The sequence below is a fragment of the Calidris pugnax genome, unplaced genomic scaffold (assembly GCF_001431845.1).
Source record: "Calidris pugnax isolate Ruff unplaced genomic scaffold, ASM143184v1 scaffold17, whole genome shotgun sequence".
NCBI lineage: Eukaryota > Metazoa > Chordata > Aves > Charadriiformes > Scolopacidae > Calidris > Calidris pugnax.
In genome coordinates, this window is record NW_015090794.1 from 988,950 (window position 1) to 1,014,613 (window position 25,664).

General features: G+C 52.5%; 1 protein-coding gene across 2 annotated transcripts in view; it reads right to left on the reverse strand.

Annotated features, from left to right (window-relative positions):
- Positions 1-4,685: 4,685 nt before the first annotated feature.
- The window catches only part of PEMT (phosphatidylethanolamine N-methyltransferase), a 47,216-nt gene continuing 26,237 nt past the window's right edge, over positions 4,686-25,664 (reverse strand). The window contains exons 4-8 of one of the 2 annotated variants that reach the window (XM_014936727.1): positions 16,626-16,771; positions 11,831-11,942; positions 7,697-7,771; positions 6,854-6,914; positions 4,686-6,126 (exon numbers count right to left, since the gene is read on the reverse strand). In XM_014936727.1, coding sequence (XP_014792213.1) covers positions 6,860-6,914; positions 7,697-7,771; positions 11,831-11,942; positions 16,626-16,771 — 388 coding nt within the window. In that variant the 3' untranslated portion in view covers positions 4,686-6,126; positions 6,854-6,859. Of the gene's footprint in view, positions 6,130-6,853; positions 6,915-7,696; positions 7,772-11,830; positions 11,943-16,625; positions 16,772-25,664 lie in introns of both variants that reach the window. The other variant, XM_014936728.1, reaches the window with a different exon arrangement.

Here is a 25,664-nt window from a genome sequence, read left to right on the forward strand (position 1 = left end):
CCCCCAGGACAGGGACCTGTTCTTCAGACAGGGACCCTCTCCCTGTTCGGTGTACAGCCTCCCGGTGTGCTGCTCGTTAGCCAGCTCACAATTAACCAGCATGGGCTGTGCGATTCCCAGTGGCTGCTGGTGAACACTGGGGTCTTGTGGAACCCCAAATCCTGCCCTGGCTGCCCCCCTGGGACGGGAGAAGGAACGAGGGGCCAGAGGACAAGGGGAGCAGCTGGGTAGGGAAGGGAAGGGAGGGTTTAGCTATAGCTCTTGCTCGTCCCCGTGGGGAAAAGCATCTGATTAAATCAAGATGCAGCATCCAGGGTTGCTATTCATTCCCTATATTATTAGCTTGTCTCATTTTATTAAATCTCCTTTAAGGCTTTTCAAAAGAAGCACGTAATTCACAACATATAATTTTTCCCAGATGAGATATGATGCAGAAGTGGGCTGCTCTGTCGCTGGGGACCGGGGCGAGGCGGGGGGTGGTGGTGGCTTTATTTGTTTCCTTCCCCCACCCCCTACTTCTTTAGCAACACTTTTCATGTCTCTTGATTCCTTTTAGCATTTGGGATTTGATTAACAGAGAATTTGAAAGCCGGAGACATGTCTCAAATCCCCAATTCCTTGAGTCATCCAGGCACGGGGTGGTGAGAGCTCCCTCAGAGACTCCATCCCTGTTCCTGGTGAGATGCAGCTCCCAGAGCAGGCTCATGCCGTGGTCTCCGGATCTTCTGCATCTGCTCCCCTTCACTCATCTTTGGTGTGAGCTTGTTGTGATAAACTCCAAAAACCCACAGCTTGTTGTGATAAACTTCAAAAACCCCTCTGGAGGATTCCTTGGTGCTGCTGCTTTCCTTCCTGGCAGCTCAAACATGCAGGCAAGGTCTCTGCTCCCCGTTTCCATCCCATCTCATGCCACCCTCTTTCCTGCAGTTTGCTGGGAGGCACCAGGATCCAGCCAGCATCCAGCATGGATAAAGGCGTTTACATGTCCTGGATGTGTCCCCAGACTCCGGCACCTTCTGCTCCCTTCCAAAGAGCCGCAGCCTCCCTGGGATTAGAGAGAAATGTCACCTGTAACCAGAGACGGGGCTTGGAATATAGGGCACGGGGGAGAGGGAGGCTGGGTGACCCTCGTGGACACATTGCTACAGATTTCAGGAGGGTTCCCATGGAAATAGCAACGGCTGCTGGGGTTAGAGGACAAAAATAAAAGCCCAAGAGGAGGCAGGGAGCCGGCTGGGCAGAGAGGGGATGGAGCTGGCAGAGGGATGCTGAGGGCTCGGAGCTGGGAGGTGTTTTGGGTCCAGGTCTCACATGTGTCCCTGCTACTTTGGCTGTGGGAATGGAGGGGGCTGAGGCCAGAACAGGGCTTGAGGCTGTGGGTTGAGCTGGACAAGAGCTGAGCCCCAAATCAAGGAGCCTGGAGGCTCCTGAAAATGCTCAGCAGCAAAGCAGGACTGAAAGCAGAGCTCGGCCCCAACTTCTCCTTCCCTGGGAGGGCTCCCTCCTGCGACCCTCATTCAGAGAGGAGCTGCCCTCGGTAAACCTTTCCGCTCCGAAGAAAACACAACATGGAAAAAGCAGCACATTCCTACCATTATTATTATTATTTTTTTTTTTTTGGAAATAAGATCCAAGGAGGATGCGGCGCAGCGTGGCCGGCTCACCGGGCTGTCTTTTTAGTGTGCAAATTAAAGAAAACAGCCTCGTAACTTGTCCTCTGGCACATGGCGGGAGCTCCGTGCGTAAAGGAACCCCGGGGTGGAGGGCGGAGGGGGGATGGGGTGGGGTGGGATGGGATAGATGGTGTCTCTGTGCTGTCCCTGGCAGGGGAGATGCGAAGGGCAGGAGAAGGGTGGGCATGGGGTGCTGCTGCTCTCCTGATATTTGGGGTCATTTTGGAGCATCCCCTGGGACACCCAGGAGAGGGGGGCTGCCTGCGGCCGCACACCCCACAGCAGGAGCCTGCCAGGGGTGACCAGGCAGCTCAACCCTGGCATGGGACGGATCCTGGTCCTGCTCCAGGCATTTTCTGGGGCTCCAAACTGGTGGTTTCCCACCTGGAAATTGCTTCCTACCAGGACCTTCTTCCCATTGTGTTTCTCCGTGACCATTTAAAGCCCAGACCGCTTTTCCTGGGCAGCAGGGATGGAGGAGACTGGTTTGTTCCCCTGTAAAAATAACTCTTGTCCTTTCCCCCATCTGCCTTCTCTGGATTAAGGGGTCCCCAATGAAGCAGCCAGTGCCCAAACTGTGGAAAGTTGAGCCATGTGGAAGTTCAGCCCGGGCACTGGGATGGATGTGGAGCCTCCACGAGAGCCCGGAGCACCCCGTTTCCCTCCATCTTCCCGAACAGCAAAAGTGCAGACTCAGCAAGCTGGGGCTGGCAGGAGCCCAAGGGGAATGGTGACTTCTCCATCGCTCCACTGGTACAACACAGGCTGCCTTGATTGCTCCCTGTGTTTATTTTCCGTTTCTGACTAATCGTGTTTGTTTGCCAACGTAAGGGCCGGTGGCCGTCCCTCCCCGGGGTGAAGGCAGTTCAGTTTCACTGGGCGAAAGCAAACACGAGCGTGGGGGTTACCAGTGGTCACAGCGGAGGGGAGAGCCTTTGAAGATGTGTCCCCAGTTCCGGATGTCCCCACCATCAGGTTGCCTTCAGCAAAGCACCTCAGGATGTGGCCTCCATCTCCCAAAGCGCCCCTGGATGAAGCATCCCGTGAGCGTGGAGCCGGCCCCGTGTGGTGTGTCCATCACTGGGACCGTTTGGGTTTGTCCAAGTGATCCCTCACCCTCCAAAAAAATATCACATGCAGTGTCAGGGAGGGGAGACATGTGCCCAGGAGCCACACAAGTGGCCACACAGAGAAAACCCAGGTGGGCACAGCCACCCTGGGGGGGGCTGAGTGGCAGGACAGGGTGACCAGGGGTAGCACAGTGCAATGGACTTGGTGACCCGGCCGTCCCTGCCAGGCCGGAGTTGTCCTTTAACTAGTTTCTCCTTTCCCGGTGTTTGCTCCGGAGAAATGTCCCCAACATCAAGGGAGGCGTTATCTGCAGCATCTGCACACAGCCTCACGTGTGGCATTTCCCAAGGCTGCAAACACCAACACCCCCCCACCCTCTGGCCAAGCTCAGGTGGGCCCAGCAAGCCCCAAACTGCATTTTGAAGCCATGAAGTTCTGAAAAAGGACCCATGACCACATTTCCATGGACCCCGCTTGGTGCTCAATGCATCCCCAAGAGCTGGAAGGATGCACCCCACCATGGTGGGGCTGCAACCGGCTGGTCCTGGGGGCCCAACGGAGGAGGTCTCTCCTTGGGAAGCAGCAGGGGTCCCACACCCCAACCTAGAGGCTGTGGGGGTCTATCCCTGCATCAATGCAACATCCACTGGGGATGGGAAGGGGGGAAATAGCTCTGACACCACCAAGTACTTCATGCTCAGCCTGATGGGGATTCATCCCCACCCTCTATAATCTCAGCTTCTTAGAAATATGAGGTAATTGAAGAGGAATCACATTTTTCTCCTTACAACCAGGAAGAGCCCCCTAATCCCTCATTGTTAAATGCTATGAAACAATATAAATAATGTGTTTTCCTCCACACAGCACCAGTGAGTGCTTCTCCTTACAACCAGGAAGAGTCCCCTAATCCCTCACTGTTAAATGCTATAAAACAATATAAATAATGGTCTCTCTGTGTTTTCCTCCACACAGCACCAGTGAGTGGCTCGGCACCGCTGGGGACTGGCCCCAGCCAGAGCCAACCCCCTCATCCCAAAGGAGAAAAGTTGGCTTGGACCCCACGAGATGGGCTTGAAGATCACCTTCCTCTTGGTTTTGCTTTAGGGAACAGAGCAGAAGCCTCTGAAATGTCAAAACTCCAGCTTTACGGCAGCCAGAACCAGTTCTACAATGCAGCAACACATTAATCCGTGCTGGCTGCTGCAGGAAGAGCTACTAAAAATGGGGATTTATCCGGCATAGCCCCAGAAAAACTCTTGTGCAAGGCAAAGATGACACGGAGCGGCTGGGAAGTGGGAAGGGCTGGGTTTGAGATGGTGGATCAAGGGGGTAGGACGCTGTGAAGCTGGTCCTGGTGCAGCACCAAACCCCTGCGCTTTTGGAATGCTGTGGGCATCCGTCACTGGGGTTTATGATGACTGACACCCAATTTGGGGGGCCAAACCTGTCTGGGGAGGGGAATGGTACAACTGGGGTCCCCTCAGTCTCGTGGCAGGGACAGGGAAAGGCATATGTGATCCCCAGACTGGGAATGAGACAGCACAAATACAGCCCTCGCTGAGTTCTCGTTAAGAATAATCCTTCCCGAACAAGCACGTGTCTCTTCGGTAAATACTGATTTCACTGATCAACAAATCTCAATTTATTTACATCAGAGACTTTGAGCCAGGACTGGCAACTCTGACATAAATTGTCTGAATAATGCAATGTATCCTCTCCTTGCTGGTTGCTATGGGTACTGGGCTGTTTTAGCCTCCGTCTATAAACATTAACTGTGAAGGGGATGTGGAAACTTATCTAAAAATAAAATACTATGCCCAAATCTTTAAGAGGAAGGTCGTTGAGATGGAGATAAATAAAAAATCCTTGTGTAATGGTTCTGGAGCGGTGAAACACAAACACAGCGTCCGTGAGCCGGGACGAAGGAAACAGAGGCTGGACTGAAAAGAAACCAACATTTTAATTCCTGCTGAGCAATGCCCGAAGGGTGAATTACAACATGCAAAAGCAAAAGGAAATTGGACCGTTTCGTGGAAGGTGACACTGAGAAAAGGGAGGACCCTCTGCAGAGGGGACTACGTGATGCTGAGACGTGGCACCGCATCCCAGGAGCCAGCAGCAGCGCAGCTCCCTTCTCCAGCCCCGCTGCCAGGGGCTTTACATTGCTTTTGGGTGGGTTTTTGTGGTTCTTTTTTTTTTTTTGGTCATTTACAGCTTATTTCTCAAACTGTTCTGGGAATCTGTAAACACTGAGCCTGGGTCTGGAGCATCACCCCTGGGATCTTCCCGTTCAGGGCAGGATCCAGCACCGGGCTCTTTGGGACTCGGGGAGGCTGGTGGCAGTGGTGGAGGGGCAGATCCGTACCCGGCTGCTGCAGAACGCAGAAGGAAGAAGCAGCCTCTTCTCTCCCTCCCTCCCTCCCACCCACCGCCCCTGCAAGGCAGTGAAAAATAGCTGGAAGGCACTGGGTGGTGGGGAAGGCAGGCAGGACCCTCGAGTGGCCCCCGGGGAAAGGGAAGGGCTGGATGGGTGTGGAGGGGACCAGGGCTCAGACACGGCCAGGGATGGGGTATCTGCAGGGTGTGGATGGGGATTGACTCTTCCCTTTGGTCTTCTCCACGCTGGGGTTTCCCCATGGGATGGCTTCCATCCCCCTTGGGCAGTGGTTTTGGTTGTACATTCAACATCTACGTGCTTTTCAGTCACCTTTCTCAGAGCCTTTGCCAATGGTGTGGAGATGCTACAGGTGGGACATGGCAGCTCTGGGTGGGGAGGTTTCCCTCTCTCAGAAAGAGGGGAGTTTGTTGTTGGGTCTAGAGCAGGTTCTGCTGTTGCTGAGTCCTTCCCCAGCCGTGTTTGAATCCCACAGGGGCTCCCGAGCCCTCTCCATCGCTTCGCTCGAGCTTCTGTTTGCTTCCCATGGCTCTTCGGCAGCATCTTCAGGATCAGACGGAGCTGATGCTCCCCCACGCTCAGAGTTTGCTCACAGAAGGCCCCTGGTGTCTCCACCTTGCCCTCCAGTCCAAGGCTAGAGCTGGGTTGCTTTTTCCCCTGCAGATCTCAAACAATTGATGCGGGACAAGAGGTCGGGAGGTCCCAAACCATGTGGCTCCCAGGAGAACATGGCCTTCCCGGCAGGAGCTGCAGTGACCCGGCAATGGGGACAGAGACCTGGGGACAGGGACCTCCAGCTCCCGCGGGCTGCAGCGAGGAGGTGCCGCCACGCTCGGGCTGTTCCTCTGATCGCTTCCAATACTGCAGGGTGCTCAGTTGGCTCATTAAGGGTTGCTGGGCTAATTAGTAGGATACATCTCAGTAGGAAAACAGGCAAATCGGACAGCGTGGGGACCGGAGAGGCCCGCTGTGCCGAGGTATCCAACGCTGCTTCGAGAAAGGCAGAGAGACAAGAGTCTGTTATGGACCTCACTGGTTCTACAGCATCTTTGCTGGGCCAGCAGTGAACTGTGTGCTGGTCCAGCTTCTCCCACTGCCAGTAGGTAGGTATACTGGGAGCTTCCAGGGGGGGAATTTAACCCCAGGGAAAGGAGCCTGGGCAGAAACTTATGCTTTTGTAGAAACCTTTGGCCCTCAAAAGCAAGCCCAGGCTGAATTTTTGGGGTGAGCTGATGCAAGCCCATGTGTAGAACGCTCTGGCTTGGAGCAGCATGAAGCTGGGATGCCCAGTTTCCCTGCGGGATGGTCCAGCACACGTGCCCTCTTGCACCATCCCTGCCGCTCGCTGGAGCCCCTGTCATGGCCAATAGCTGCTTTTTTTCTGCCCAATTTCAACTAAGCCTGGAGCCTTGAAGCTCCCCAGCAATTTTCCCTTGCGCCAACACTCAAGTATATAATCAAAACAATTAGGGGGTTGCTGGTCGGGTGCCAAGAGGCGGACACAACCACCGCTGTGTAAAGCTTTCCTGCCCGGGTTTTTGTGAAGATTTGAAGCTCAAATCCTTTAGGAAGTGCAGGAAGGGCTCTAGAGGAGCCGGGAAGGGCTGGGCGCATGGGAGGGTGGGTGGTTGCTCCTGTCCCCATGTAACGCATCGTAGGTGGGGGAGCCCAGCAAAGCAGCCCCTCTCGCTGAATCTCCCATCAGCAAACATACCTGTGGCTACTTGTTCTTCGCTCCCTTCTGTTTCTGCTGATATATTTCCTCTGTGAAAGGCCTGTGGTTGGGAGGACGGGAATTTGGGGAGAGACATAAGACAGGGAGGCAACAGAAGCGGGGAGGAGAATTAAAATCAAGACTACTGCGTGCTCTCCTCTGGGCCCAGAAACTCTGCCCTTCACAGGCTGGCACAGCCTGACTATCCGTGTGCCAGGGCAATCCTTGGCTCCATCTCTCTGGACCATGGAGTGGCTCCAAGCAGCTCCCACCCCGGACCATCCCTGCGCTGAGCGGGATGAGGCTCAGCACATGGTGGACTCCCCCAGGATGCAGACGGGCTTCAGCTCTCCTCTACCTCATCCTCCCTCGCAAAGACAAAAGGCTTTTCACTGCCAAAGTACAACTGCCATTTCTGGGAATAATTCTGGGCTGCTCTGTCCTAGGCTGCCAGGCTATTGTGGTACAAAATATCAGAGAAGCCCATCCAAGGAACTACAAAACGCAAGCTCTTCTTGCAGGGTCTCTTCAGAGGGGACAGTGAGTCCTCTCCCTGCCTTCCTTATTGTTCTTGTACAGACAGAATCAGGAACCCGTCAGGGAAAAAAAAGGTCTCATTTTGATAAAAATAAACAAATGCATAAATGTTCCTAGAACTCAGCAAATAGTTTCAGAGTGGAATCTGCCCATTATCAAAACAATTGAAAAACAATCCTCTGTTTTCCTTCTTCCCCGCTGAATTAATTGGAAAAAAACATCTCTACTTCTGCAGTTCCCCGAAACCTGGGGAGTTAAAGCTGGTAGAAATAATTAGAAGCTCTCCAATTTTGCAGAGCTACTCACCCCTCATACAGCATGGCGATTGTGTAGGAAATTGCCACTACAGCTGTCAGCAGAAGGCCAGCTGGGCTTGCGTGCCTGTTTTGAAAGAGAAGGAAAAGATCAGGTAAGTACATGGGCTTATGCAAGACCTAGTTTAGAAAGTGAAATGAGACGCTGGGCTCCATGAGAGCACTCTCCTGCTCATTAATCAGAAGCGAACAAAAGGGGTTTGTTTTGTGGGTTGTTTTTTTTTTTGTACTTAATGTTAACTGTCTTAGACAGATGTTACTTGGCAAAGACTCTTCCCCAGCCTACTTCAGCGACTTCTTTTAAGTCTGATCCCTCCACGTCTCTGCTAAGAGAGCTTCTGCTTTGATGCTAAGTCCTGAGATTATAAGGCTGTTTAATAGCTGAGCAGCTGCTTACGTACGGCTGTGGCTCCCAGCCAGGGCTATAAGGGAAATGCCTGATGTGCACGGAAAAGATGGGCCACCCAGGGTGCAGGAGACACCTGGCAGACGGAGCAACGTATGGTACCCTATACATCCAAACGGTGGCTGAGCCAGCGCAGGACTGGGGATGGAAAGGGATGGAAAGGGTCATGGCTGCTCCCTGAAGGGTGCTGGGGTGGGTGCACGGGGGGCTCAGTTCACATTTAAACCCATTTCAAGATGTTTTAGGAACACAGCCTTTCACCTCCCCAAGAGGAATGCTGTCCTTCAGCAGGATGTCACCAGGCACAGCACGGGGGACCGACGCCACTCGCCTCACAGCACCGTGGTTACGGGCAGAGGGGCTCGAGGGCTGTGGGTGCAATGGGGATGGCTGTTCCTTCCAGCACCAAGGCTGGAGATTCAGGACCAAACGATTCCTATCACCTCCTGCTCTGAAAAGAGATGTCAGCGTAAGCTGAAACCTGCACCACCACCATGGGGACATTTCTTTTGACGCCTGGCCTGAAAGTGTCCGAGGCAGATGCCAGCAAAGGCTTTGCTAAGGAGCCAGGATTTCAGCCAGTGGGTTACAGCCCCCAAACCAGGTGCTGAGACCATCCCAGGGTGTGCAAATTCCCCCAGTGAGAGCGGCCACACCAGTGGCCATCCCCTACTTGCTATCCCAGCACCCACGAGGCCCTGGCCCCATCTCCCCAGCAAGGAGCATGGTTGTATCTGCCTCATTATGCACTACCATCCCCCCCAAAACACCCTTTATGTATCCTACACCTCCAGCTAATGGCTGCAAAGCATTGCCCTTAATTAGGACACTGCTGATTGCCTTTAATTGCTGGTCACAGCTCAGCTCTGAGGGGGGCAAGCGCTGGCTGTCAGCAAAATAAAATAAATACTTTGCTGGTCCTTGGTGAGGATGAACATCCCAAGAGCCTTGTGCAAGGGCAATGGTCCTGCTGGGAAAACATGTCTTCAGAGAGACAGAACTACCTACACCTGGTACTGGACCTGCTGCCAGGTGCTGCCCGGCCACATCAGTTCCTGGAGAGACGCATACGAATCTTCACCTTTTCCCCATTTCCATTTTGCAATAAGTTTTTTTCCCTCATTAGGAAGCATCGGGCAACTTCTTCCTCTCCCAACCCCCTGCTATTACATGCTTAGTCATGTCTCCTCCTTGATTTGTATCAGAGAGAACAAATTTGCATGATTGTTTGTTGACAGCAAGACCTCTAATTGCATCATTTGGCTGCAGCTCCAGCTCTGATTTACACAGCCTGTTGCCATGAGTTAAAACACTTCCCTACCAGAGATACACAAAGCTGTCCCCGAACAGCTAATGCTCCATTTGTCTTTCGGGAGAAACGAGGCTGCTCGACGGGGGTGACGAGAAGCATTTGGGTGAGTTGTTTCTCTCCTCTTACGAGCTCGACCTACTTAATGGGCAATGGCTCGTGTCATAGCAGCGTTGATGATGAGCCAGGAGGGTTTTGTGGTCCTGGTAGGACTTTTTATTTTGGGGAGGTAGGAAGTCTGTACCTCCCCAATTCTTGCTGTAGCTCCCCATGGCTGTGGGTTGTCTGCAAGAGGAGTGGTGAGGGCTCACATCCTTCCCCACCAACCAAGCGGGACACCTTTTCCTCCTGGAGCTCCCATTTTCATGGTGACCAGTGGAGGTGCCTTCTCCAGCAAGCCTATGTGGTGGACGTGTTTATTTTGGCTGCAGAGCTGCCATGAGTCGAGCCAAGGAGAGCTGCAACATCCCACAAAGGGGAAAAGAGTGGCTCTCGCCCTGCGGGATGCCGTTAGGGTTGGCTGGAGCAGGAAGGCAGGCTGGCTGGTGTGCTGCCAGGCTCGCTTACGTTACGTGGTATGTGCCCTTACAGATGAAAATGAATCACTCCTTTGGGCTCCCATGCCACGATATGGAGCGTGATACCTCACCGAGGGAGGACAAATACGCTCTATGTTTTAGATCTGTCCAAAACCAGACAGCAAACACATTCCTCCAGCATTCCTCCCACTGCCACGGAGCTGGGATTTTAGCTTTGGCCTCTGAGGACAGGCACCTAAGATCTTCTGAAAGCCCTCGGACTTCAGTCAGACCTCAGAAGAGACCCAGGACCCCCCCCAAAAAACCTCAACAATCCTAGCTGAGATCCCAGAGAAGAGAAACAGTCAAAAACCCCATGTGAAGGGTTGTGCGGAGCTTCCCCAGGGCAGGAGGGTGGTGTCCTGGTGCCACTTTGCACAGCTCCAGCAATTTGTTAACAGCAATTATTTGTCATGCCTCGCTGCCCTTTATGGTGGCAGCCTTTTACCGAGAAAAAGGAGGCAATGACCCTCTTGTCTCGAGGCGCTTTGAACTGCTTTTGCCCAGGGTTTCTCTGGAAGACCAAGCAACACGCACCTGGTGCGAGGTTGCCCTCTCACAGGGGCCAAGAAGGAACTTCTGCAACACAAACAACAGCTCAGGAGGGTTCAGCTGGTTCTGCAAAGGTTCTAAGAACCACCAGTTTGATGATGAACAAATAAAAATCTCCTTATATAATTCTCCCTGGTCAAATTCCTCTTGAGTGGTTGTAGGGGTGGTGGTGCTGGTTGCCTCTGACTGCGGTGTGGTCTGGGGGGGGTTCATCCCGCCCCAGTTCTGCCCCATTACCCCCAGCAATATATCCACACTGCCCAGCCCCAGCAGCGAGCTCTCTCTGGCTCTTGTGTACCATATCCCAGGGTTTGGACCCAATCCAGTGCCACAGGGGTGCCAGGAAGGCAAACAACCTCGTGCAGCCAGCCCTGACCGCACCGGGAGGGATTTTGAGTGCAGAAGGAACAGCAACAAGGCTCAGTGGAGACGAGAGAGAAACCATCAGCTTTACTTATTACCAGGGGCCAGAAAGCGCTGCACACATGGCTGAAAAGGTGACCAGAAAGTGGCAAAGCACTTAATTTTTTCCACTGAAGTAGAAGAGAGGTGGTCACACTCAGGAGAACCAGCGCAAAATATCTAATGATAACTGCCTGCAATGGTCTACAGGCTCCCAACATAACACAGACAGGGTTTTTGTTTTTTTTTTTCTCCTAGGCAAATAAATAAAATGTGATATTAAATGAAAACCACATAAAACTTGTTACACACGATCTAGTATATTGCTCATTTGCTGCTAAATTACAGCCTATTCATTTCCTCCTAAACAGACTATTAAGCTGTGTTGTACCACGTGAGGAGTGTTTCGGAAGTGTTATCACCGTGCAGTGGGGGAAAGGGTGTGTTGCCTTGTTTTGATTGTCTCAGAGGTAATTACAGGGTCACACTGCTCCCCAGTATCAGTGCCCTGCCCCTGCCAAGTGACACCTGCCATGAGTTGGGCCCTGACTGTTGATTTTTCCACGTGCAGAGCCTGCCAAGGACCCCGTTCAGCTGCAGAGCGTTTGCTGATGCTTCCTCCCCCCCAGCACTTGGCCGCTATTTATTTTTCTACAATTAATGCTGCGAGTCTTTTATGACAGCAGAAGACTTTGCACACACAAAAATAGTCAGGAAGCGAGAAACCAGGCTGTGTTGCATTTTCCCTGCCATTTTTTTTTTTTCACTGACTGCCATCACCAAGAGTTTCTTTGGCCCTCGATGTGTCCCAACACCTTCTGCCCTGCAGACTCCACACTGGCCCTACGACTGGTGCTGTTGGCGGGAGCATGTACTCACATGAGGGACCAGCCCAGGTAGACAGCGGTGCTGCCCCAGTACATGGGATTATCCAGGACGCTGAAGGGGAAGCAGGTCACTTTTGCCTCCATCAGGATGCCGAAGTAATCACCTGCAGAGCAAAGAGAGGGTTTCTCGTTAGGCTCCAATGAAGCTGAGAGTTGCAGGGGGCTTTGGCACACTGATACCCTCCCCACACCACGGGGTATCCCTGCCTGGGAGGCAGAGCAAAGGCAAACGAGGGGTTTTCGCTGCTGATTTCCAGGCTGAAAAAACAGCAACAAATAGGTTGGCTGTTTACTCCATGTCTATCAGCTTTTCCAGGAATGGCTCTTTGCCCATGAGGAAGGTTTGTGCATTACAATGAGGCTACGGCAGCCACGTCCCTCATCAGGAGGCAGCTCTCGAGGTCCCAATTGGCTTTTTTCATTTGAAAACTGCCCGTCTGATGCCACTTGATGAGGAAGCAAGTGCATAGGATCAAAACCATTTAATGGGGAAATAAGACCAGCGCACCGTAATGGTGTTTCGAGATGTTATAATCATGACCGCCACCACCAAATGCCCTCATTCAGTGCCACCCTCATCTCATAGTTCAGAGGATTTCTCAGAATTTCGGAAAATGGCACCTCTGCCTACAAAACACTCAATTATGGGCATGATGATGATAATAGGTGATTGTCATCTATAATGAGGAAAGCTTTCAGAACTGTCAGCATCCAACCAGCTTCCCCTCTATGCTGGAGTAATCCTTCCACCCTCCTGAAAGGAGCCTGGAAAAGAAATGCCAAGCGAGGAGACGTTGTGCAGCTCGTGACAAAGCTCAGCAAGGATTTTGCTCCGTGTCCACTGTAGGAGAAGCATCATCAATCATCGAGGAGCAGTGTTGGTCCACCAGCCCAGGGAGCTGCCATCGCCCTGGGTCGCATTCCCAGCTCTGCTGCCAGCCCGTTCCCTGACCTTGGGCAAGTCTCCTCCATCCCTCCTGGTGCTATTGTGCACCGATCATATCAGTCTTTCTTATAGCACAGAGGGTGGTGAGGATTAATGTATGGTGAGAAAGTGCTTGGAAATCCAGATAAAAGGCATTACAGGAGTACAAACTATTCAAGGTTATTATTATTACCTGGATCGTAGATAGGTGATTGTCATCTATAATGAGGAAAGCTTTCAGAACTGTCAGCATCCAACCAGCTTCCCCTCTATGTTGGAGTAATCCTTCCACCCTCCTGAAAGGAGCCTGGAAAAGAAATGCCAAGCGAGGAGACGTTGTGCAGCTTGTGACAAAGCCCAGCAAGGATTTTGCTTCATGTCCACTGTAGGAGACGCACCATCAATCATCGAGGAGCAGTGTTGGTCCATCAGCCCAGGGAGCTGCCATCGCCCTGGGTCGCATTCCCAGCTCTGCTGCCAGCCCGTTCCCTGACCTTGGGCAAGTCTCCTCCATCCCTCCTGGTGCTATTGTGCACCGATCATATCAGTCTTTCTTATAGCACAGAGGGTGGTGAGGATTAATGTATGGTGAGAAAGTGCTTGGAAATCCAGATAAAAGGCATTACAGGAGTACAAACTATTCAAGGTTATTATTATTACCTGGATCGTAGAGTAATTTCTTTGACCTCACACGGTGCAGAAACATTTATTTCTAAGGATAAACAGCGCCTGCCCAATTAGACAATGCTTTTGGGCTTTAACTACAGGCCACTAAGTGAGATAATTGCCTGGTATTCATACTATATGTTCTCACAGTTACTTGGCAATGCATCTCTGAGATTGTTCTGGTAGAAAGAACACATCACCCCCTGCCACAGCCCATTTCTGTGCTTTCTTATGTGTCAAAATGCTTTATTATACCCTGCCCGCCCTCGCCTTTAGGCTGAACACCTCAGTCCCCAAATGGCGCTGGCACCGGGGAGGTTTGTACAAAGCCCTGGGTCCGTGGGGCTGGCAGGAGCTTATCTAAGCCCGGCACTGGTGGGGCTGTGGGACCCACTGGGCAGGCTCCCTGCAAGCAAGAACACACAGCAGCTGGGGGGAGCAGGCAGCTCCCCCAGGACACAAGCTTTTCTGATCTAAACCCTGCCTCTAACTCCCCACAGTTAAATGAACACGACCACCAGAGAGGACCTGCAGTATTTTAATAGTCAGGCAGGTGCTGAGGTTTGCGCAGCATCACCATGGGCATCTCCTCTCTGCCTTCATTAAGCCCTCAAAATCAGGAATCGGCTCCTTGTCAGGCTGGGGGACTTTGGCATCTAATTTGAGTTAATTTTTGCTGGAGGTCGGTGTAACCATCTCGCTGCACAGGGCAGACACTTTGGATGGTGGCAGCAAAAAGCCATTTGATGCACTCCGCAAGGTCCCCCCCGTGGTCTCCAGTGACTGACCTGGGCTGGAGCACCACCTCTGGGAGCCACCGGCTTCACCATAGCCCAGTGACAGACTTCAGTCAAGTCAGATTTACTGGAAATGTTGGTCAGTGCTGGGAGGAACCGCGCTGGGGCGTGAGACAGATGGGCTCAGACAGGCAGAGCTGCCTCTCGGTGCCCTCGGCCTCCGGGAAGCCAAGCTCTCCTTACTACGTTCGTTGGGAAATAGGGCAAATTGGGAGGCAGATGGTGCTGAACTGATGCCCGAATCCCTGCGAGGGCCTGGTGCAGAGATGGGATTCCAGGAGAATCGCTCCACAGGGGGAAAAGGCTGCATCCAGCCCCTGCAAACAGAGGATGGGGTCGGTGCTGCCGTGGGGGAGATGGGGTGGCACAGAAAGGCTCGTTGCAGAAGGGTGACTCCCGTGGCTCCTGCTGCATTGTTTAGCCCACACTTCAGAGACAAAGTGCTCTGCAGCCACTCCAAAGCTTGAATGTGCTGGTAAAGAGGGATCTAACAGGCAGCCCCAATGCGGTCTCTAGACCCTGCTGTAGGAAAACCCAAGAGGGAAAGGTCAAATTTCGCTCTGGTAAGTTTTTGAAGTACTTGGGTGTCAGAAGCTCTCTCAAAACTTCTCTCAAGCTCAGGTATCGACTGCGAGAAGATGGATGATGCTATAATGCCCTTCTTGCCAAAGCCCTTTGCTACCTGCAGTCAGAAATGCCATCAGCGCTGGGGGACCCTGCTCCTCCCGCAGCGCCAGCACATCCCTGAAACCATGTATGCAGGAGGACACTAGTCCCAGGTGAGTCCTGTGCAAGAGGAGATCCTCAGAGACTGGCAGATCCCTTGTCTACCCCATGGCTGGGTAAGAAACCACACTGAATGGCATTCTCCATTAAGAGTTTGCTGACTTGGACTCGTGGGGGCTTGCATGGAGCAGAGAAACTATCAGTCCAAGGATGGATGCTCTGCAGGGCTCCATGCCTCTGTGGCACAGAGGTCCCGAGCCAATCCGGTTGCACCAGCACATGGTCTTGGCATCCCCCTACCCTGACTCAGCTCTGCCCTGGTGCCCGTCGTGCCCAGGTGAGCAGAGAGAACTGGCCTCGCTCCCTGCTGCGTCACGCAAGGCTTGGAGCCACGCAGGCTCAGCCTGGTGCACTGGTGGCAGGGAGAGCCTCCGCCAGCAGAGAGGATGGAGCAGAAACACCCTATATGGGCCACTAACACTTGCCTCTTCCCTGCCCCAGGGGATACAGGAGCCACCGGGCAGCAGAGCAGAGGGAGAGAGGGCCACTCTCACTGCTTACGCTGAGCCTGACTCACTTGTTTGCATTTCTCAAGCAGTTCAAGTCCAGTGGATCCTCCTGGTCGGATGAATCAGGCTTTACGTAAACAACCCTAGACCTGGCTGAACTTCAGGAGCATTCAAGCAGCTTTTGGTGGTGGGTTCTCCTGTGCCTGGCCTCTCTGGACCTGTCTCCACAGGCACAGCATCTCTCCTGGGGGCTGCGGGTGATTTTGGAGGATGCCGGAGCCCGGTAGCAGGGGGACAGGGCTGTAACACGGGTCCAGAAATGGGGCTGCACAGATGAAGGGTGAGGGCACACGTTCAGGAGTGCTGAGCTCTATTTCTGGTGGTAGGATCTTGGCCAACTCAACACATTTCTTTGCAACTCCACTTGAAACCAGGAAGGCTTATTACCTCCCTCTCTTCTTCCTGGCGACGCTGCAGGAGCTAATTGAATTTGGTTTGTAAAGCACTTGCAAAAGCACAGCCTAAATGCAGTGTCAAAGCTGGGGCTGTGATTATTTCAGCCAGCGGGAGCTGCCCCTTTCCTTAGATATTTATTGTTCCTGTCTCTATTTTATTTTTATGAATTCCACACATACTGGCATGTTTTTAAAGTCAACAACGCTAATAGAATTACTCTCTAAATGTGTGAGCAGGCACAGTGGAAAATGCTTTCTGCCATAAAGCGGCAGATAAAAGAATCTGTCAATGAATGTCAGGTTTATTGCAGAGGGAAGAGCGAACGAGTTCTTGCCTCAGTGCGTGTGTCGAGTGGGTGGGGGCTCAGAGCAAGGCCACCAGACACCTTGCACCCCCCTGTGCTGGTCCTGACCTGCTCGGTGGGGTCTGCGCTTGGGGTCCCTTTTCTGGAGGGCATTTGGACCCTCAGATGATCAGCAGCTTTCTAAAATTCCAGGCTTGACACTGAAGGTGATGGAACTCGCTGTATAAAACCACTACACCATCTTCTCCATGCGAGGTAACAGCATGGTTAGATCACGCGTTGGCATCATAGACCAAATCTAACAGCCCTGAAGGCAACGAGGAAATTCTTAGAGACTCTGCCCTAGCAAAAGACCCCTGCAAAGATTAATCTTCTGGTAAAGCTGTTGAATTTTTAATGCTTACCTAGGAAGGTCCCAGTGAATCCAAGTGCTAAGAAGCTGGAGATGACAAACAGGGTCCCTACAGCCAAGATGGCCAAGCCCGAGTAATAGGCCCAGTGGCAGTCCAGGCCCTCCAGCTTCGGCTGGCTCTTCATGGCTTCTGTGAAGCTGTTGGAGAGACAACAAGGGCTTGTTAAAAGCAGCAACTCTTTACTAACATCACCCACCTCTCCCTGGGAAATGCAGAGCTTTGGGAGAGGATGCTGCTGAGGAGGACCCTTCACTGGGTCCCTTTTTCCACCTGGACCTCCTCACCCTCCCAACGAAGCAAGGAGCTGAACCCTGTGAGCAGCTTGACCTGGGACAGCTATTTCCACTTGCAACCCTTGCTCACTCCTGGAAATACCAACCCCACTGACCTGCAATATCAAAAACTTCACCTTTCTCACCAAACCTCAGGTTTCACCGTGACCAGGAGCTCTGGGAAGGACACCCTTGCCAAACTCTGGAGGCTGCGACGCCTCGGCACAGGATTTGAAGGGTTGGGAACAATCGGCTGGGTTATCTCGTGCTCCCACCCCCATCCCTCTCCATCAAAATATTTTGCAGCCTTCATGTGTGAGCCACGTGCCCAGGAGTGATTCACGGCTGATGCCTGACAGTCAGGGGGAGGATTGGAACAGCGCAAGGAAAATACTAGAGACAGGCATTTTCAAACGCGAACACAGCTGCTCAGCTCCAGGCTTGTTCAGGCATTTCAGGTCTGACCTTCCAAATACTCGTTTGTGAGTGGAATAATTGTGACCCCCTCCTTTCAGCCCCCTGAACTTTGCCCGGAGCAGGGCTTGGCATCTCACATCGCTCTGATACAAACGTATGACTACAAAGGAGACAACGCTGTGACTAAAAGAAAAAAAACATCCATTAATAATACTGAGAGGAGATAACAGCCCCGCAGAGCCGTACGCAGCGTTTCTCCACATGTTGCTGACACATGAGGTAGGAAACTTTGAGCCTTTTTTTTAATGAGCACCCTGGAGGCTGGAATTCAAGTGGAATAACAGCTCTCCCGCGCCTTCGGCCACCACTGCCTGCCAGGCCCAGGCCAGCAGAGCTGCTCCTGCCCATGCTCCTGGGCTGGAAAGTCCTTCCATGACGTTACTTGGAGGGCTCAGGATAGATTTTTTTTTTCCCCCCTGATGTCCAGCTTCTCAAAGCCCTGCAAATCACTGGATTTTCTCTGTTGCCCAAATGAAAGCTGAGAGCAACAATCCTGCCTGCCCTGCTGGTGGACAAGCGGCTGGAAATGCACCTTTCGAAGACTCAAAGACCAGATGGCAAGTTACATGCACCAACCAAAGTCCAGGATGATATTTGAACCCCACAGTTTAAGGACCTGGATGATATTTTTTATTTTCCTTGGAGCTCATTCCTACTAGGTTTTCTACCATTGGGGAGTTCTCAGGAACTCAGAGCAAGCCATTTAACCTCCACTTTGGACTGGAGCAAGGAAACAAAACACAGAGTAAACGTAACGTGCTTGGGAGCGAGCGAGAGCACAGCATCTTGGTGATTTACACTCTGCCCCCACCACTGGAAATTACAGAGAAATTCCCTTTTCCAGGGAGCCGAGCACAGGCAGAGGAATGACAGCGTGGCCTCGGGCGATGTAACAGCACATGTCGCCGGGGCTGGCCCCCCTCCAGCACCCAGCACCTCCCTGCTCTCACCAGGCTCACGTTCCTTTAGCTTAAAATCAGTGGCGATGGGAACACACAAACTTGGCTGCGACGTGAAGCAGCAGCAGCAGCAGCTGCACAACCCTTTGCATCACTTCCCTGCTATTTATTTTTAAATGACACAAGTCTCCCCAGTGAAGAAGCCCAAAGCCGCATCCCTGCTGCCTGGGTTTGGGAGGAAAGCAATTGCCCCCGTGGGGATGTCCCCATCCACTTGAGCAATCCTGGCCAGGCTGTGCTCTCAAAGCACAATGTGACATCCCCAAGGATGCTATGGAGCTCCCACAGAGGAAGATGCTAGTGCCTTTTCACAGCACTGGGGGTTTGACTCTGCATCTGGCCAGGACCTCTCAGATCTCACAGCAATCAAAAAATGCTGCCTGGTGATCCCTGGGGAGGCAGATCTGGGAGAGCAGCACCAAGCTGGCCCCTGCCTGGATCCCAGCCCCCAGCAAAGAGATCACAGAATCACAGAATGGTTAGAGTTGGAAAAGACCTTAAAGATCATCAAGTTCCAACCCCCTTGCCCTGGGCAGGGACACCTCCCACTAGATCAGGTTGCTCAAAGCCCCATCCAGCCTGGCCTTAAATACTTCCAGGGATGGGGCATCCACAATTTCCCCGGATAACTTTTTCCAGTGCCTCACCACCGTGGTGAGATGATCTCCCTGAGATGGGAGAGCAGAGAGATGTGCAGCCAGAGCACAGCACTCGGAGGTTGATTCTCGCTCCAGATGAACTGGATTCACACCGTCTTACATCCTTGAGGCTCTTCTCTCCTGTGCTAGAGACCTGAACTTGGCCTCGGAGCAGGAGAAGAACAAAGGTGGCTTCAAGAGGGTGAACTGGTTGATTGTGAATCAGCCCCTGAGGTTTTGCAACCAGCATGTGACACGGTTCCTTCTGGCAAAGCTGTCTCCCCTGCTCCAGATGATCCCATCCTTCCTTTTCATGGTCGGATGGGCCTGCATTAGTTACCCTCATCAGCATGTCTTGCTCGGTCCCCTGCTGTTTGGCTTACAGCTAGAGAAGGAGGTGTTTGAACGGAGATAATGGACTGCCTTTCCCTCTAGTAATGTTTTATATCTTCCTAAACACACTCTCTATTTGCATTAAACATGATGCGCGCAGGAGTTTTCAGAATTGGTAAATAAACCTTTTAAGCATTTATGATGCTGGGCCACGACAAGCAGCACGGAGTCGTCAATTATTCTGGCATCCGTGGCTGCTCCTGGGCGGCGGGGGAGCCTCACCGCACCGCGTTTCACCCTCCCTGGCAGGGGGGAGGACAAGGTGTTGGCCATCTTCCTTTGCCAGGGGAGCTAGTCATGCAGCCTCGTCTGTCATTAAACCGGTCCCTTCCACCATGTGCCTCTGAGTCACGTTTCTTACAGCATTTATTTCTGGCTGCACGACAAGGCAGCGGCCCAGCTCGGCACCCAAGAGGACACCAATTAAAACCACGCTTTGTCCCAGTACCTGGAAATGCTTTATGTGCTGAGTGGAGCCATTGCCATGGTGAGGAACATCCCTCTTACCAGAGCAGCAGAGGGGTGGGTGGGCTGCGACCTACTTTAATCGCATACCCGGCTGCTATCACGAGGATGTTTCCCCTGGGGGGGAGCCCTGGGAGGTGCCCCCAGCTTTGGTAAATGAAAACTGGGGAAATGAGCCTTCCCCCAACATCTCCCCACGCTTGCCAGCATGAAGCATGATACCACAAGCACCCGTTCTACATCCCAGCAGGGAAAAACCCAAATCCATCACCTCCCCTCTGGCCAAACGGGCAGATTTGACCAATTTCTGGCAAGGTGGGAGCAGCCGTGGTGGCTGCAGTTGGGCTGCACAACTGCCACGGGGTTCTCATGGGGAAGCCAAAGCAGCGGGCATTCTTCTGCCCAAAACCCTTCCCAAAACAGAGACACGCTGGCTCAGACACTCAGCTGTTGCTGCATGTGTGCCACTGCTTTGTGGGCACCACAGAACGGTCTGGGTTGGAAGGAACCTATGAAGGGCATCTAGTCCAACTTCCCTGACATGAGCAGGGACACCTCCCAGGTTCCTCAGAGCCCCGTCCAACCTGTCCTTGAGTGTTTCCAGTGATCGATCATCAACCACCTCTCTGTGGCAGTGTCTTTACCACCCTTACCATAAAAAAATATCTCTTCCTTATATCTAATCTGAATCTACCCTCTTTTAGTTTACCACGTAATAAACCACACGAACTGGAGAAACACTCAAAATGGTCCTGAAGCATGGGGCTGGAGATGTCACACGCGGGTAGGCTCGCAGGAAGAAAGTGGGAGTGAGGGAAATTGGCTGCAGGTCCCCTCACTGGGACACGGCGGGGACACAGGGCCAGGTTTGCACAAGCAAGTGCTGATTTACTCAACTGGAGAATGGCGATTGCAACAGCAGAAAACTTACCAAACCCGCAGCCCAAAATACATCCCCAAAGGCCCCACGAAGCACAAAGCAAACCTGGCAATACTGTACTAAGGGAGCAGCTGAGCTTTTTAGGTCTCTGGGCCTCTCTTGGTGGCCCACAGTCAGCGTATTTCACAATCCCTTCCCCGCAAAGGAGGGCAAAGACCTCGTCCAGCAAACTGGGTCGCCGCTGGGAGCAGCCCAGCAGTGCTGCCTTTGCCTAATCCCAAAAAATCAGCCTGGAAACCGGGGCTGGCAATGGCGATTGGAGCAGAATTGGGCCAGAGACCGGCAGGCAGCGCGGAAGCAGCGGTGGTGGAGGCGTCCGTGGTTTTGGAGGCAGCAGCCGGCGCTGCAAGGTGCCACGCTGCTCACCACGCGGGACGTCGGTCCATCCCCCCAGGCCCAGGGTTTTGTTCCTCTCGGCAAAAGGCAGCAACGTGGGTCAAACCATCCAGTGGTGCCCGGCAGCACACACAGCAACAAAAGATCTTGTTCATTTGGGAAAAAAAAAACAGAACAAAACAAAAAAAAAACAACCCCAAGAATACTGAAATCGTCCTGCCGATACCACCGGCAATTGTTAGCCCAGTCATCATCTTCACAGCTTCTTTTGCCAATAATGACTTTGCTTTTCTGCCAAAGCCAGTGTGCATGTTATTTAGGTCAGTTGGGGGCTGGAGCAGCTTCTCCCCCCACCTCGCATCTCAGCTGCCTGGTTTCTGGATGCCCGGCAGCCATGCCGGGATGGACACAAAGTGCTGGGTGCTGTTGGCTGCTGGGCTTTTTCCTGGCCAGCCACCAGAAGATTGCTGGTAGCGTGGTTCGGAGGGGACATCGGCTCCTTCAGGCCACGCTCGATTCCCATCATCAGGCTCGGTCACTTCTGCACGAAAGGCCCCGTGGTTCTCAGATCGATAGCGTTTACACCAGCTCACAAAATTAAACAGCATCGAGCGCCAAAACCCAGAGGCGCTACCAGGCAATGACAAAACCACCCCCTTCCCTGTGCAAAATCCCATCCTAGGGTTGATTCATTTTCCTGGAAGCATCAGCTCCAAGCAAGAAGCCCATCCACGCAGGAGGTAATACCTAAGTGAGTGGCATCACTGAAGGACTCCACATCAACTGGCAGCGTGGTACCCACCGAGCATCGCCAAAGGTGCTGTCCTCACTCAGCCTCGGCACCTTTAGTGATGCTCAGTGGGTACCAGGGGCTCAATCCCACCGGAGGCATCACAGCCCCCCAAAACCCTCACATCTGCAAAGCCCCCTATTCAGGGTGTGCACATGGGTGTTGCCTTTACAGGTCAGGCAAACACCCCGAGACCCTCAAGGTGGGAAATTCATAAGCTCCTTTCGTACAAAACCCACCCGCACACACCGGTCCCCAAGATGGGGAATTCACCAGGGTGTGCAAAAGGGAGTGCTCGGAGGCAGTGCCAGTGGATAATGGTGGAGCTGATGCTGGGAAAGATATCAACAACGTGGTAAGGCAGGAGAGAATGACACTGGACGCCAGTCTGGAGGACAGTAAAGATTGTCACGTCCCATGTCACAGAGATAACAGTTATAAACCGTTGGGGTAGAGCACATGGTGCAGGTAGTTCAAAAGTTCAGGAATTGTTTTCACAGATAAGAGCCTCGGTGATGGAAGTTCCCTGCTTCTTGCAGAAAGAATACAGCAGTGATGAAAATAATCACTGTACCGAAGCAATTAAGGATGCTTGTCTGGTGCAGTTGACTAAGCAGGTTCCCCCCTGGTCACAGGTCATTCTGGATTGCTTCTCAGAAGCAAGCCAAGGCTGATAATGAAGCTTAGAGCTGGGAAGCACCTAATTGCTTAATTGAGCACAAGACATTCCTCTTCTTATACCCAAGGTATCCCTGTGGAGCAAAGCCTGTGTGAGAGCATCACAGAGCTGAGCTGGGGACAGGACCACGGCAGAGAACCCCTGCGTGGGGTGGCTGGTGAAGCAGCACAGCACATCTCCGGGGTGCTTTCAGCCACAATGTCAACCCACTCACAAAGTTTCTGTCTGCTCTGCCCTCCCTTCCTCCGCCCCCCGCATGGAACCTTTCAAAAATTCAGTTGCCAAAAAAAAAAAAAAAAAAAAAAAGCTTTTTTTTTTTCTTATTTGCCACTTTGCAGAATTTGTGTTTTACATTTAAAGGGACAGCACTGCGTGCGTGTGCGTGCGTGCGTGTGTGTGTGTGCCTGGTAGATCTAAAAAAAAAAAAAAAAAAAAAGCAAGCAGGTTTTTAAAAACAAAAGAGACATCCTGTGGGCTCCTCAAATCGCTGCCTGGCAGCCCCCACCCACATAAAAAGTCTCCAAAGCACGCAGAGAGGAGTTTTAAAGGCTGGATTACAGCACTGGGGGTGGAGGGACCCCCCCGAGGCTGCCTTTTCGCTCGCTATCAGTAGCCAGCATGCCCTGTGGGAGCCACCCCAACCACCACACGCAGCCACAGTGCAAGGTACGGCTTGTGCTTTCCCGGCTGGATTGACTCCGTGGGGCTGAGGAGCGGAAAACCTGCTTTCATCAGTGCGCTCGAGTACAGGTGACTCAGAAAATAAAACACAGGGAAAAGCAAAATATCAAGAGCGGGTGACATGCATCCCTCCCAGCATGACCGGCCACCGAGATGACAGTGCCCGTGTTGTGTGACGCATGAACCCCTCTCTGGGCAGCCAAACCCCGTGTTGGACCTGGCTGATATCTTCATGCCAGGGCAAAGGGCAGGATGAATCCTTCCCAAACATCACAACCTCTCCAGGCTTGAGCACTAAGCCTTGGGCAGCCCTGGAGGGTTTGCTGAGCTGGGAATGGAGGCAGTGAGTCTCCCAGGTGTTTTTCAGGACAAGCCCAGCAGCTGCTCTGCTGACCACCCTGAAACCATCCCATCGCTCCCACAGTTAAGGGCTTGAACAGCCTCCAGAGCCTGCAAGCCATCACTCAAGCCAAATTCTGTGCCAAGGAAAGGCAAGGGAATAACCCAACCATGTTGAAACACCTGGACAAAATAAACTTCATGCTGCAATCATCTGAAATGGCCTTGGCCCATCAGGGTGGTCTGGCAAGCACAGTGGGCTGGTATCTCAGCCTTCTTCTGCTGGGGGCGACCTGCCCCCTCTTCCAGAGCTGCTTCTCCAAAACCAACATCCAGGTGAGGCTTTTCCAGCCCCCTGGGCTGACCTTGCTGTTTCCTTCAGGGCCAAACTCATGGGCTGCACAGGCAGAGCCACCCCCCGTGAGCCCCAAACTCATGACATAGAGCAGAGCCAGCACAGCCAGCGACAGGGAGCACTGAGGGGTCTGCAGGGGGAAAGTGTGATGGGAGTGCTGGGACAGATGAGTCTATTTGCCTCTCCCAGCAGTTCCCCACCAGCGTCTCACTGTGACCCAGCAAGCCTCACTGACCCAGGAGCCAGCAGGACCACTGGAAATGGAGACTGTCCCTCCATCAGCTGTGTTTTCAATTAAAGCCAGGCACAAGGCTTCACATTGCTTCCCAGACAACAAGCGACTATGTAATTTGTGCAAGAGACTGCTGAGACATTCCCCAGCGAAATCCAAGCCCGCTGTGTCGCTGAGACATCAGCAAAACACACACATGCCCTCTGCATCGCCTGCATTCAATTACAGCCCCATTCATTGCAAGCTTTCTTCCAGTTTCTGCAATAAGCAATCGCTGGGACAAACTCAGAAGGGCAAGGGCAGGTCTTGGTGTCACTTCCAGGAAGGCAAAGCTCTTAAATACATGTGCAAATTCCAACCTGAGATGTCTGTGCCTGGGAAATTATCCAAAGTACTAAACAAGCCATTAGCTCTGACCCTGGCATAATTGAATCTGGGAATTTAGTAAGAGAGTCTCTGCCTCTCCTAACAGCGCGGAAGATAAAGCCTACCAGATCGCAGATAAATTGCTGGCATTGAGGAAATCTTCTGCAGCAAAACCTCTCTGCTGCACTCAGAACGTCAAAGGACGTATTCCCATGGCGTACGGCGCATCAGTCATACGCTACTATTAGCCAGCACAGGTGGTATTTAAAGAGATGGCAGATAAGAGTTTAAAGAGACTGCTTGCTAAGTGCACAGATAATCCTGCCCTTCTACACAGGAAACTGCGGCTTCTTAAAAACAGGTTTAATTTTGTTTATGATTTTTATGGGGAAAATTAAAAAATTCTGCTGTTACATATGCTCCATCCTGTGCAAACAGCCCTCCTGGTGCCTGGGCTCCTCGCAGGGCAGGGGAAACTGTCCCCAGAGAACAGAGCAAGGAAACCCACAACACTCAACAGCTATTGACACTGATGATTCTGGCCTCGCTGCCACATTCCTCGTCTTTATTACAGAATCACAGAATGATATGGGGTTGGAAGGGACCTTTGATGATCATCCAACCCCCCTGCCCAAGCAGGTCCACCCAGAGCAGGTTGCACAGGAACGTGTCCAGGAGGGTTTTGAATGTCTCCAGAGATGGAGACTCCACCACCTCTCTGGGCAGTCTGTTCCAGGGCTCTGCCACCCTCAAAGTGAAAAAGTTCCTCCTCATGTTTAGATGGAACTTCTTATGTTTAAGTTTGTGCCCATTACCTCTTGTCCTGGCCCTGGGCACCACTGAAAAAAGACTGGCCCCATCCTCCTGACACCCACCCTTTAAGTATTTATAGGTGTTGATCAGATGTCCCCTCAGCCTTCTCTTCACCACACTAAAAAGACCCAAGCCCCTCAGCCTTTCTTCATAAGAGAGATGTTCCACACCCCTAATCATCTTTGTGTACCTTCTCCAGCAGTTCCCTGTCCTTCATGAAGTGGGGAGCCCAGAACTGGACACACTGCTCCAAATGGAGCCTCACCAGGGCAAAGCAGAGGGGGAGGATGACCTC